Source organism: Carcharodon carcharias, chromosome 19, assembly GCF_017639515.1.
Source record: "Carcharodon carcharias isolate sCarCar2 chromosome 19, sCarCar2.pri, whole genome shotgun sequence".
NCBI classification, from domain to species: domain Eukaryota; kingdom Metazoa; phylum Chordata; class Chondrichthyes; order Lamniformes; family Lamnidae; genus Carcharodon; species Carcharodon carcharias.
In genome coordinates this window covers 102,804,706-102,818,647 of record NC_054485.1, presented here as the reverse complement: position 1 = coordinate 102,818,647, position 13,942 = coordinate 102,804,706, and the positions used below count along the sequence as shown (strand labels likewise).

Genomic DNA, 13,942 nt, shown 5'->3' with positions numbered 1-13,942 from the left:
ATTGGATAGATACATGGATGGGAGAGGTCTGGAGGGTTATGGACTGGGTGCAGGTCAATGGGATTAGCGGAATAATATTTCGGCACAGACTAGAAGGGCCGAATGGCCTGTTTTCTGTGCTGTAGTGTTCTATGGTTCTATGGAGGTCAGCAGGGGCCTGGGAAGCTGAGTCTAGGAGAGTGAGTTATGAGGAAGGTAGTCTCTCTCTCTGGGGAAGAGGAAGATGAGGGTGGGGGGGGGGTAATGGTGGGGGTGGGAGAGTGGATAGAGACTGCAGAGGTACATAGGTGTTGGATGCAGATGAGTTCTTGTCCTGGACAGGTATTGGGGATTATGAACCACAGTTTAAAGTTCTAAGCTCTGCAGTCCTGCCACATCCAGTTGTGGATGGTGGTGGTGGACAATTCAACAATTCACTGGAGGAGGAGGCTCCACAAAGATGGAGGAGTCCAGTACATCAGTGCAAAAGATAAGGCTGAAGCATTTGGAAAAATCTTCAGCTGGAATTGCTGAGTGGATGATCCATCTTTGCCTCCTCCTGACGTTCCCAGCATCACAGATGCGGGTCTTCAGCCAATTTGATTCACTCCACGTGATATCAAGAAACAGCTGAAGGCACCAGACACTGCAAAGGCTGTAGGCCCTGACGATATTCCGGCAGTAGTACTGAAGACTTGGGCATCGGAACTAGCCACGTCTGTAGCCAAGCTGTTCCAGTACAGCTACAACACTGGCATCTACCCGGCAATATGGTAAATTGCCCAGGTATGTCCCATCCACAAAAAGCAGGACAGATCCAATCTGACCAGTTATCGCCTCTTCAGTCTACTCTCGATCAGCAGCAAAGTGATGCAAGGGGATGGCGGGCGGAATCAGGGTAGGGTTGTGGCCTGGGTGCGGGGGGTTCAGGGTGGTGTGATTGCCTGGGTCCTGGGAGGTTAGGGTGGGGTCATGACCTGGGTCCTGAGGGGTCGGGGGGTCGTGACCTGGGTCCTGGGGGGTCAGAGTGGGGTCATGGCCTGGTCCTGGGGGTCAGGATGGGGTCATGGCCTGGTCCTGGGGGTCAGGATAGGGTCATGGCCTGGGTTCTGGGGGTCAAGATCGGGTTGTGCCCTGGGGTCAGGATAGGGTTATGTGTTTCTGAGAGTGGATTCTCCGAGCCTAGTACACAACTGGATCTGGAGGCTGTTTTCTCTCACTTGGAACTAGCCACTGATTAAAATGCTTCTTCTGCACATTCTGTATTCTGAATATTTCAGCCATTTTTCTGGAAGATATGGTTTAGAATCCCTAAGATGATGCTTCCCAAATTTTTTCCGAGGGTGACCCCATTTTAATGCTTCAGACTTCACATGACCCCAGTAGCACTTACTGAACAATAGCCTGCTCACTGATGCTCAGTTTGGGTTGCGCCAGGGTCACTCTGCTCGTGACCTGGTTCAAATGTGGACAAAAGAGCTGAACTCGTGAGGTGAGAGTGACTGCCCTTGATATCAAGGCAGCAATTGACCACGTGTGGCATCAAGGAGCCCTAGCAAAACTGAAGTCAATGGGAATTGTGGGGGTGGGGGAGCTCTCCACTGGTTGGTGTCATACCTAGCACAAAGGAAGATGGTTGTGGTGTTGGAGGTCAGTCACCTCAGTTCTAGGACATCACTGCAGGAGTTCATCAGGATAGTGTCCTCAGCTCAACATCCTTCAGCTGCTTCATCAATGATGATCGCATAATATTCAGCAGTATTTGTAACTCCTCAGATACTGAAGCAGTCCGGGTCTGTATGCAAGACCTGGAAAAGAGCTAGGAAGTGACCATATCCAACAAGAGAGAACCTAACCACCTCCTCATGGTGTACAGTGTTCTTACTGTTTTACTTTGCTACTGTGCAGTGGTTACGTTAGTGGTATTTTCAGCTAACAGGATGTTTTCAGGAACCCTATTTTTGTAATCTCCTCCAGTCCTATAATCCGTCAAGATCTGGGCACTCGTTCAGTCCTGGCGTCTTGAGTAACCCCGATTATAATTGCTGCACCAGTGGTGGTCAGCTGCCCGGGCCCAAAATTCTGGAATGTCCTCATGAGACCTCTCTGCCTCACTTTCACCCTTACATTCCTTTAACCTGACCAAACCTTTGGTTATCTGACCTAGTATCTCCTTATGTGGCTCAGTGTCATATCTCGCTTTATAAGCTCCTTTGGGCATTCACTACTTTAAAGCTGCCATATAAATGCCAGTTGTTCTTATAAAGCTGTCAAGCTGGGCTCTCCCCCTTCTGTCATGGAGAGAGAGAGAGAGTAAAAGGGAAATAGAGAGCGTGAATAAACAGAGGGGTCGTACTGCTGGGGGGTTATAACGATTGGGAAGGATTGAACAGGGTTGGGACCTTTTTCTCTAGAAAAGAGAGAAGACTGAGGGATGAGCTGATAGAGGTCTTTAAAATCATGAAAGGATTCAATAGAGTAGACATAGGTGAGGTGTTTTACTTGTAGGGGAAGACCGGAACACGGGGCCACGATTATAAGATAGTCTCTAATAAATCCAATCGGGAATTCAGGAGAAATCTCCTTACCCAGAGAGTGGCGAGAATATGGGGCTCGCTCCCACAGGAAGTGGTTGAAGTGAACACAATAGATATATTTAAAGGGAAGCTGGATAAACACATGAGGGAGAAAGGAATAGAAGGATATGTTGATGGGAGGAGATGAAGTAGGGGTGGGAGGTGGCTTGTGTGGAGTTTAAACTGCAGCATGGACCAGTTGGGTTGAATGGCTTTTTCTGAGCTGTGAATACGTTTGTAATGGAGGGTGTGTTTATTTGCTCATCTATGCCTTCGTGCATCGGGATGTAGATCCTGGTGATCGACAGCTCTTTGTACCTTGCTCGAATGTGTGGTGAGAGAATGACAGTGTAGTGCATCCCGGGAATTGAACGCGGTGTGGCTTTATTTTACAGAGCTTGGCGAAGTGGCAGAACCGCCCCCCAAGAAACCGGGGCAGCTGTCGAACCCCGTGGCGGGTGCCGGAAGTGCGATGGGAAACATCGCTTTGCAGAATAACAAGGAGGCGCCGTGCTCCGGGGCCAGCCAAGAGATCGCGGCGAAGGCCCCCGACCCTGAAACCACGGTGGCTACGGGCGCCCGAGGGGAAGAGCCGGCAAGCGTCGAGGCTCAGTGTAAACCTGGTGAGCCCTACCCGGGCTTGGAGTGCCTGTCCTCTGACACTGTGGCTGTCAGTCGGCTGGGGTCTCAACCCGGAGCTCTCCCTGCCAAGGGCTTGTCAGGTAACTATTCCCTGGGGTTTACGTCCACCTCAGCTGCAAGCATGTTGTCCAACGGATGTTTTGGGAGGGTGGGTGGGAGGGGTCTTGGCGGAGTAAAGAGGGACCCACTAGTGAGATGGTGGGCAGCTGGAGACTGCCGATTTAATTGGCAGAGGAACTGGACAGGAGGTGAGGGGCCTTGTTCTTTCATGCAGCAGGATGATGTGGTTTGGAACAGCCTGCACTCTCCATTTCTGCCCTCTTGTGCATCCCCGGTTTTATTTGCTCCACCACTGGTGGCCACGCTTTCAGCAGCCTGGCCCTTCGAGCTCTGGAATTGCTCCCCTAAACCTCTCCTCCTGTTTCTATCCTATTTTGAGATTCTTCCCCTTTGACTAAACTATTACCTCCTTGTATGGCTCAGTTTCAGACTTTAATGCATTGGACGTTGTAATGCATTGAAAGCGCTATACAAATGCAAGTTGTTGTTGTTAGGCCAGTGGAAGATTCAATAGTAGCTTTCAAAAGAGAATTGGATGAACACTTGGCAAGTCAAAATAAAATTGTTGGGTGGACAGGCAGCAGCTGTCCCCCTTAGCTGAAGGGTCAGTCACAAGGGGTCAGAAGTTCAAGGTGAGGTGCAGGAGGTTTAGGGGGGTTGTGAGGAAAAATGTTTTTGCCCACAGGGTGGTGACAGTCTGGAATGCGCTGCCTGGGAAGGTGGTGGAGGCGGGTTGCCTCACATCCTTTAGAAGTACCTGGATGAGCACTTGGCACGTCATAACATTCAAGGCTATGGACCAAGTGCTGGTAAATGAGGTTAGGTAGGTAGGTCAGGTGTTTCTCACTTGCCGGTGCAGACTGGATGGGCCGAAGGGCCTCTTCCGCACCGTATGATTCTGTGATAACGGGAAAGAGCAGGAGAGAGAGGGACAAATGGGGTAGCTCTCTTAAAGAACCAGCACAGTATGAAAGGCTGCCTCCTGCCCTCTTCTAATTTGCTTTGATGTTTTTCTTCCTTAGGCCATGCTGCCAAAACATTCCCTGCCTCCCCCACCAAGGCTCCAGGGGCCAACAGGGCTAAGATGACACTAACCGGGCTCAACAAGTCTCCGAACTCCATTCAGAGCCTAGCCATGAAACTGCTGAGTGTGCCGACTGGACGGGCGGGGAACGAGGTGGCAGCAGTCCCAGTGGAGGCGCAGAGACTGATCCCAGCTCAGGATGAGAAGCCCAAGATCCACAAAGCACGGAAGTCGATATCCAGATCCAGCGTCAGTCAGGTACCAAAGGGGGTGGCCCCGCCTGCGCGTCGCTCTTGCACGGAGGGCATGCTTTCCGCCACCTGATGGCCGGGCATGCACTTACATCACGACTGCGACTGCCCTGTCTTGGCTGGGCAGTGAGGATGAGGGATAGCAGGCTGAAGAGACGTCGCCTGCCTTTCAGCGTGGATCAAGCCCGAGAGTGCTAGCCACTGAGCCACAGCTGACACTGAGCGCGAGATTTAGACTGACGTTCCCAGTGCAGTACTGAGGAGGTGCTGCACTGTCGGAGGTGCTGTCTGTCAGATAAGACGTTAAATTGAGGCCCCGTCTCTCCGCTCGGGTCCATGTAAAAAAATTCTATGACACTATTTTGAGGAAGAGCGGGGGAGCTCTCTCCGGTGTCCTGGCTAATATTTATCCCTCGATCAACGTCACAAAAACATTATCTGGTCATTATCACAGGGTTATTTGTGGGAGCTTGCTGTGAATATTTTAGCTGCTGCGTTTCGTCCGTTACAACAGTGACATAGTATTCAAAAAGTATTGGTTGTTAATGACTTGCTGAGGTGGTAAAAGATCCCCCATAACAGCCTGGACGTTGCCAGGGAAACATGGGATCTGTATGATGAGGGGAGGATGTGGATGGGAAAATGTGAACTGATTTTTCTCCCACTAAATTTTTGTGTCTTTAATTCGGCAGGCATTCGGTTAAAGTCCGCCTCGCTTTAAAAGTATTGCATTTCCCAGACACTCCCCCCCTCCAAAAAAAATCCTGCTGTTTGTAACTTTTACACAGAGATTGCCTACAGAACTGGGGACCTTGCCCACCGAACGGACGAGCCTGGCCCCTGGGGTGACGGCAGAGGCTGAGCACGCAGTCCCGGGTCAGGACGAGAATCAGGAGGTGCACAGAGCGAGGAAGTCGATACTGAAAGGCGGCTTCAGTCAGGTACGGTGAACAGTACCCGCCCCTCAGCCTGGCCAGCGAGCCACAGTAAATAAGGGGAAGCTGACTGCGTACTGTCTGTTGATTAAAAAAATGTACCTCCCACCCAAAAACCTGTTCTGAATTCCCGCCCCAGCTGTTGCCTGTCAGCTGCCCCACGCTTCAGGTGAGTTTTTACATTGCTCTGGGTTTGAACGCACGACAAGTAATCCTGCTGTCACTGTCCCATCAGTACACTCTTGCTCCCCCCCTCCTCTCCCCGCCACCTCCCAGGCATTCCTCCGCGTCAGGCACCGATCAGATGCAGAGTGTCTGAGATGCATGGCCCACAAGGGATTAAGACTCCAGTCCTACCTTTAGGAGGCCATTCAGCCCCATTTTTATATTGACTGTGTGGCATTTGTTTGGGGACGGAGAGACAGAGGTGGGGGATTAGAGGAGCAGGGAACAACTTCCCGGTCACCCTGAGCACATCAGTGGCAAGTTAGGGGTGAGCAGACATGCCAGGTGTTCATCAAGCACCTTTCCCTGTGTTTGTTGCTACCATTTGTGGGTAACACGGAGAGGAGTATAGGTCCCCGAGCTGCCAGGATGGATGAGCAGCAGTCCTGCGCTGGGGCGAGCTTGTCCCCTTCTTAAAAACTCACTTTCAATCCAGGTGTAAATGCAGGTTATCTTGGCAGATTGCTTCATTATATGGTTGTTCACAGCTCCAGCCACGACACAGTGGATAGCTCACTCTCCATGTGTGTCACAAGTCCCACTTCCCAGTGCAAAGGGAATGCTGCACTGTCAGAGATGCCGCCTGTCAGATGAAATGTCAAACCGAGGGCCCCGTCTGCCCTCTCAGGTAGCCATGAAAGGTCCACTATTTGGGAAAAGAGCAAGGGAATTTTCCCTGCTGTCCTGGGCCAATATTTATCCCTTAACCAACATCACTAAAGCAGATGACCTGGTTGTTATCTCATTACTGTTTGTGGGAGTTTGCCGTGCGCAAATTGACTGCCACATTTCCTACATTACAGCAGTCACTACATTTCAAAAAGTACTTCATTGGCTGTAAAGCCATTTGGGACACCCTGAGGCTGTGAAAGGCACTATGTAAATGCAAATTCTTTTATATAAATATAATACCAACTGTCTTTTCACTAACAATGCTCTTTTTAACTTCAGCCAAGTGCTTGACTAAAACTGTACATTTGACTAATAAATCTGCCTCTTATTTTTTAGAAAGCTGGGTTTTGTTATAGCTGGTGTGATTACAACACTTAACGGCTTTTTGTGAGTCGGTGGGGTTACATTTCATAGCTGTACTTTTTGGGTGGCTTGGTGCAGTAGGACGGGGGCATGTATAATATTTTGCACAGGCACAAACAATCCCATGTGTGGCGAGTCTGCCGTCGTTTGCACCAAAGTATTCCACCTCCCTGCATCCGATTGTGTGTTTTTTTTAATCTCGTTTGTGACTAATTATGCCTAACCTCTCACAGAGCTTGGCGGAGAAGTTGGCGAGCTTGCCCATTGGACGGGCAGTTGGTGAACCTCCTGGGGGAATGGCAGAGCCAGAGCATGCAGTCCAGGCTCAGGATGAGAACCAGGATATTCACCGAGCCAGAAAGTCAATCCTCAAAGGCAGCTTCAGCCAGGTGAAGAGAGAAGACCAGCTTTTGCAGACTGGTGGATGAGTCAGAGAGAAATGTTAAAACCTGGGGAACCTCGCTCTGCCTGTCCCCCCCTCCTCACTCTGCCTGTCCCCCCTCCTCACTCTGCCTGCCCCCCCTCCTCGTTCGGCCCGCCCCGCCTCCTCGTTCTGCCCGCCCCCCACTCGTTCTGCCTGCTCCCCCTCCTCGCTCTGCCTGCCCCCCCTCCTCGCTCTGCCTGCCCCCCCTCCTCGCTCTGCCTGCCCCCCCTCCTCGCTCTGCCTGCCTCCCCCTCCTCGCTCTGCCTGCCCCCCCTCCTCGCTCTGCCCGCTCCCTCCTCGCTCTGCCCGCTCCCTCCTCGCTCTGCCCGCTCCCTCCTCGCTCTGCCCGCTCCCTCCTCGCTCTGCCCGCTCCCTCCTCGCTCTGCCCGCTCCCTCCTCGCTCTGCCCGCTCCCTCCTCGCTCTGCCCGCTCCCTCCTCGCTCTGCCTGCCCCCCCCTCCTCGCTCTGCCTGCCCCCCCTCCTCGCTCTGCCTGCCCCCCCTCCTCGCTCTGCCTGCCCCCCCTCCTCGCTCTGCCTGCCCGCTCCCTCCTCGCTCTGCCCGCTCCCTCCTCGCTCTGCCCGCTCCCTCCTCGCTCTGCCCGCTCCCTCCTCGCTCTGCCCGCTCCCTCCTCGCTCTGCCCGCTCCCTCCTCGTTCTGCCCGCTCCCTCCTCGTTCTGCCTGCCCCCCTCCTCGCTCTGCCCCCCTCCTCCTCGTTCTGCCCGCCCCCCCTTCTCGTTCTGCCCACCCCCCCTCCTCGTTCGGTCCGCCACCCCCCCCCCCCCGTCCTCGTTCGGCCCGCCCCGCCTCCTCGTTCTGCCCGCCCCCCCCCTCGTTCTGCCCGCCCCGCCTCCTCGTTCTGCCCGCCCCCCCCCCCCTCATTCGGCCCGCCCCGCCTCCTCGTTCTGCCCGCCCCCCCCCCCCTCGTTCTGCCCGCCCCCCCTTCTCGTTCTGCCCGCCCCCCCCCCTCCTCGTTCTGCCCGCTCCCTCCTCGCTCTGCCTGCCCCCCCTCCTCGCTCTGCCTGCCCCCCCTCCTCGCTCTGCCTGCCCCCCCTCCTCGCTCTGCCTGCCCCCCCTCCTCGCTCTGCCCCCCCCTCCTCGTTCTGCCCGCCCCGCCTCCTCGTTCTGCCCGCCCCCCCCCTCATTCGCCCCGCCCCCCCCTCCTCATTCGTCCCGCCGCCCCCCTCCTCGTTCTGCCCGCCCCCCCTCCTCGTTCTGCCCGCCCCCCCTCCTCGTTCTGCCCGCCCCCCCCCCCCGTTCTGCCTGCACCCCATCCTCGCTCTGCCCTCCCCCTCCTCGCTCTGCCCTCCCCCTCCTCGCTCTGCCCTCCCCCTCCTCGCTCTGCCCTCCCCCTCCTCGCTCTGCCCTCCCCCTCCTCGCTCTGCCCTCCCCCTCCTCGCTCTGCCAGCCCCCCCTTCCTTGCTCTGCCCGCCCCTTCCTTGCTCTGCCCACCCCTTCCTCGCTCTGCCCGCCCCCCTCCTCGCTCACCCCCATGCTTTTATGATCTTCCTCCTTCTCCGCCCTTCCCCTAGCAATTGTCATCCTCACACCCATTACCCCCTTGACCTTCTGTTCTGATTGGCTTCCACACAGGGTCCAGCAAAGAGGATGGCAAGCATGCCGACTAGTCGGGTAGTCACTGAGGTTGCCGCGGAGACGGAGGTTATGGTCCCAGACCTGGAGGAGTACCCAGAGATTCACAGAGCGAGAAAATCCTTTCTCTCAACAAGCATTAACCAGGTATGGCGGGTGGTGATTGTGCAGTGATGTGAAAACAGCCTGGCTTCAAAAAGTCAACCAGGAGTTTTTATTTTATAGGAGTTTGGGTAAATTGCGTGGCATTCCTTGAAGCACAAGCTACCTGGCAGCACCTCATTTCAGAATGAACATTGGGGCAGGAATGAACACTTTGAGTGCAGCTTTAAGCTTTTTTTTTTAAACACAAGTCTAAAATTAAGAAAAGTTAATAGCAAAAGGTGTTAATTCATTCCTCTCAACTGTCCCTTTCTATTCTCCACGATGTGCAATGAATTCAGAGTTTGACCAGGAGCCTACCAAGCGAGATCGTTGGCCAGGGCGGGAGTGAGGTGTCGATGGTGACAGCAGAGAGACAGGATGCTCCCCAGGACCAGGTGGAGAAAGTGAAAGTCCACAGAGCCAGGAAGTCCATGTTTAAACCCAGCCCTGCTCAGGTACGTCGTAGTGTGTGCACCCACTGCAGCTCAGCTCAGCTCTGGACTGGGGGGCACGTTGCTGAAGCACCAGACTCCATAGGTTGAAAACTGCAACACTTGATGTGATTAAAACACGCTTGGGCTTGGCACTATGTTAAGCACTTGATGTGCGAAAGCGTCGCGAGCATCTAAATGTCACTACACCGCAGGAAGCAATGGATGGGCCTTATCCCACAGTCTTGTGCTCTTTGAGGTTTGTATGTAACACGCATGCTGTACAGCTCTCCAAACAATAGGACTCAAACAGACAAACGAAACCTGGAATCAGGGCAACATTTAGGCAGTTTTCATATCTCCACACAATCAGTTATATAATTTACTAGGTTTTTGAAATTCTGAGCGCCCCCCAGTTTTGTCAGGGGTCCATCCAGTGAACGCACGGGAAATTTCCCAACCCTGCACATCATCTGCATTCAGAGAGAATGTTGCAGCTTTGCTTCTCCAACCTCCACCCTCCCTTCAGAGTGTTGGCTATGGAATGGAAGGGTGGCGATTGGGGGGGGTGGGATTTAACCCACAGGTCCACGTGTGTTCAGGGTCGACATACAAATGGACACATTGTCCGGCTTCTGCAATTTCCCCACGTAACAGAAAGCAGGGGAAAACGCTGAGAGATCCGGGAACGACCGGCCCAACCACCTTCACGGAGGCCGCACGTTTTCAAAAGCCTGTCGTTGCCTCAAGTCTGCAAATGCTCAGAGACGGAAGACCTCCTGCACTCTACCGTGGCCCAGCGGGCAGCATTCCCGTCTCATGAGTCCGAAGGTCATGGGTTCGAATCCCACTCTGGGGAGCTGAGGTCAAAATTAAGGCAAGCACTAAGGGTGCGAAATTGGTTGAAAGGTGTGGAGAGCTGGGACAAAGGAATTGGAGGAAGGGAAGAAGGCACGTGGAGAGCTGGACGTGAGGGAAATGCTGAAAGAAGCTTAAATTTATCTGATGGCCATTGCATTTCTCCCCTCCCCCATCCAACATCCCCCCCACCACCACCACCCCGCCACAACTCCAACCCCAGTGGTTAAAATTCCACAGTTTCCAAGGCTTCACATCTCTAACCAATCACAAAAGAAAGTATGGGAATAGGGGAGAGGCCATCCTGCCCACTTACCACTTCCTATCAGTGTCGTACTGCGCTGAACGAACTCTAGACGTGTTAGCCTTTTCCAGGTTTTGAGCGTGGTTACTGGAGGGTCCTGCTGAGTGACTGGGTCATCCCCTTGGTGATTCCCGAATCTCCCTTCCCATCTCCCCACCCAAACTTAAAATGCTGCTCCTTTTTAAGACTGTACTTTGCAGTTATGTATTCTCCTGATCAACACTGTCTTTCGCCAGGTTTACATTGTGTGTAAATTGCTTTGTGCTTTACTTGGTTTCTCAGATCAAGCTGGTGGAAATGAAAGGTGACTCTTGCCACCCCGATCCTGTTAACCCAAGTACACAGCAACAGTTTGAGTTGCTGCCCAGCAGAGGGGCGGCTGATGCTGAAGCAGGTGTGCCAACAGGTAAAGGACGCGGCTCCTTTAAAAATTAGCAGCAGTTATTGTGTGTATGTGACCCTTATTGCGCTGCTCTCAGTTAGGTTGCCAGTTGTGTTTCAGTGGGTAGTATTCATGCCACCGAGTCAGTTGATCATGGGTTGAATCAGCTCTCTGGCAGCTGGAAACCATATTTCCAGGCTGACTAGGGCAGTGCTGAAGGGACTGCTGCACAGTCGGAGGATCAGTACTGAGGGAGTGCTGCACTTTGGATGGTCAGTACTGAGGGAGCAGTGAATTGTCAGGAAAATCAGTACTGAAGGAGCGCTGTACTGTTGGGAGGGTCAGGACTGAGGGAGTGCTACATTGTCAGAGGATCTGTACTGAGAGCGCTGCATTGTCAGAGGGTTAGTACTGAGGAGCGCTGCACTGTTGGATGTCAGTACTGAGGGAGTGCTGCACTTTTGGTGGGTCAGTACTGAGGAAGCACTGCACTGTCAGAGGGTCAGTACCGAGGGAGTGCTGCATTGTCAGGTCAGTACTGAGGGAGTGCTGCACTGTTGGAGGGTCAGTATGGAGGGAGCGCTGCACTGTTGGACAGGCATCACTGAAGGTGCGTTGCACTGTCTAAGGGACAGTTACGAAGGAGCGCTGCATTGTCGGGAAGGTCAGTACTGAGGGAGTGCTGTTCTGTCGGAGGGTCAGAATTGCGAGAGCGCTGCACTGTCGGAGGGTCAGTACTGAGGGAGTGCTGCACTTTGGACGGTCAGTACTGAGGGAGCAGTGAATTATCAGGAAAATCAGTACTGAAGGAGTGCTGTACTGTTGGGAGGGTCAGGACTGAGGGAGTGCTACATTGTCAGAGGATCTGTACTGAGAGCGCTGCATTGTCAGAGGGTTAGTACTGAGGAGCGCTGCACTGTTGGATGTCAGTACTGAGGGAGTGCTGCACTTTTGGTGGGTCAGTATTGAGGAAGCACTGCACTGTCAGACGGTCAGTACTGAGGGAGTGCTGCATTGTCAGAAGTCAGTACTGAGGGAGTGCTGCACTGTTGGAGGGTCAGTATGGAGGGAGCGCTGCACTGTCGGACAGGCATCACTGAAGGTGCGTTGCACTGTCTAAGGGACAGTTACGAAGCAGCACTGCATTGTCGGGAAGGTCAGTACTGAGGGAGTGCTGTTCTGTCGGAGGGTCAGTATTGCGAGAGCGCTGCACTGTCGGAGGGTCAGTACTGCGGGAGTGCTGCACTGTCAGAGGATCAATACTGACGGAGTGCCTCACTGTCAGAGGTGCCACCTCTTGGATGAGATGTTAAACCGAGTCCCTTCTGCCCTCTTGGATGGAAGCAAATGATCTCAGGGCCACTGTTTCAAAAGAGCCACAGGATAGTTATCCATGGTGCCCTAAGGCCAATATTTGTCCCTCAACCATCATCACTAAAATAGATGATCTGGCCATCATCATATTGCTGTTTGTGGGGGCTTGCTGTGTGTAAATTGGCTGCTGTGTTTCCTACATTACACCAGTTTTTGCACTGCTGAAGTATTTCATCGGCTGTTAAGGGTTTTGTGACAACCCGACGTCCTATATTAATGCAAGCTCTTTGTTTCTTCTCAGTCAGTGCTGAGGTATTGCCCCGTTCCCAGTGGGATATGTGACCCTGGATTCCTTCAGTTCGATTTTTCTTTGTTGATCCACAGGACTCATCAGGAGAAGGAAACCCGAAAGCATAGGCCTTGAGCCCCCGAAGAAGATCAGTCTTCTAAAGGAGGAAATGGCCAAGGAGCCTATACCACTGGGATCTGTGAGAGCTGGAGTGAGGGGAGGAGCTGAGCCGTTGACCAGCGGTGGGGCCTTGGTGAGTACTCGTACAAGCTACTGCCTGGTGCCCAGGGACACCACTGTATTCCTGTGCAGGTTTTTACAACATGACAGAATAATCTCCTTAAACTACGCTAAGGTTCGATAGGATAGGACGCAGTAAAGATGTCTCTGCTTGCAGGGTAGGTAGGATGCAGATTTCAGGTTACTATCAGATCAGCCATGATCTTATTAAATGGTGGCACAGGCTCGAGGGGCTGGATGGCCTCCTCCTGCTCCTTGCTCTTCTGCTCGTTACCAGGGGCTGCAAACAGAAGTCACTATTAAATCCAGAGATCGCTTCAAGAGAAACCTCTGGCCAAAGAATGGTTCTGGGAGCGTTTGTGTTGAATCATATCGATGGATTTAAGAAGAAGCTAGATAAACGTGAAGGAGAAAGGAACAGAATGATTTGTTGATAATGTGATGGAGTAGGGTGGGAGGAGGCTCATGTGGAGCATTAACACTAACACAGACCAGTTGGGCCGATTGGCTGATTCTGTGCTGTATGTTCCATGTGATAAGTATTGTGTGACCGTCCCTACTCCAAATCCTGTGAGAGCTTGTCTGTCAGCAGCCGTGGTTCTGTGTTAAAGGAATTTTTTTTCTTTGAGTTGGAGAGGAACTGCACAGCGACATCTCCCCTTGAATGGGATCCGTATCATCCCCTTGTAGTTACTCCCATAGATGCAATGATGCCCAAGGATTGGACCTGCGGAAATGCAAAGTTGAGTTGAAGTTTGATTGATTGAAATGAACGCTGAGCAAAGGATCGAGGCGGGATAAATCCAAAAAGTTGTTTTTTTTATTATTATTCTTTCATGCGATGTTGGTGTCAGTGTTATGAAGGGAGTTGTGCCCAGGTGGTCCAACCAGTTTTAGCGCTTTTTGACTTTCCTGTAGCAGTTTGGTACAACTGATTGTTTTTTCAGACCATTTCCGAAGGGCAGTTAAGAGTCAACCACATTGCAGTGGGTCTGGAGTCACATGTGGGCCAGACCAGGTAAGGACAGCAGATTTCCTTCCCTAAAGGGCATTAGTGAACCAGATGGGTTTCTACAGCAATCGACAATGGTTCCATGATCACTATTACTGAAACTAGCTTTTAATTCCAGATTTTATTAATTGAATTTGAATTCCGCCAGCAGCCTTGGTGGGTTTTGAACCCATGTCTCCGGGGCATTAGCCTGGACCTCTGGATTGTTAGTCCACTGACATTACCG

General features: G+C 52.7%; 1 protein-coding gene across 6 annotated transcripts in view; it reads left to right on the top strand.

Moving 5' to 3' along the window:
• The window catches only part of ehmt2 (euchromatic histone-lysine N-methyltransferase 2), an 87,163-nt gene that overhangs the window by 8,407 nt on the left and 64,814 nt on the right, over window positions 1-13,942 (top strand). For all 6 annotated transcript variants that reach the window (XM_041213557.1, XM_041213554.1, XM_041213556.1 and 3 more), the window contains exons 3-10: window positions 2,951-3,277; window positions 4,280-4,539; window positions 5,321-5,473; window positions 6,961-7,116; window positions 8,743-8,889; window positions 9,186-9,341; window positions 10,762-10,885; window positions 12,560-12,717. In XM_041213557.1, the coding sequence (XP_041069491.1) occupies window positions 2,951-3,277; window positions 4,280-4,539; window positions 5,321-5,473; window positions 6,961-7,116; window positions 8,743-8,889; window positions 9,186-9,341; window positions 10,762-10,885; window positions 12,560-12,717 (1,481 nt within the window). The remainder of the gene's footprint in view (window positions 1-2,950; window positions 3,278-4,279; window positions 4,540-5,320; window positions 5,474-6,960; window positions 7,117-8,742; window positions 8,890-9,185; window positions 9,342-10,761; window positions 10,886-12,559; window positions 12,718-13,942) is intronic.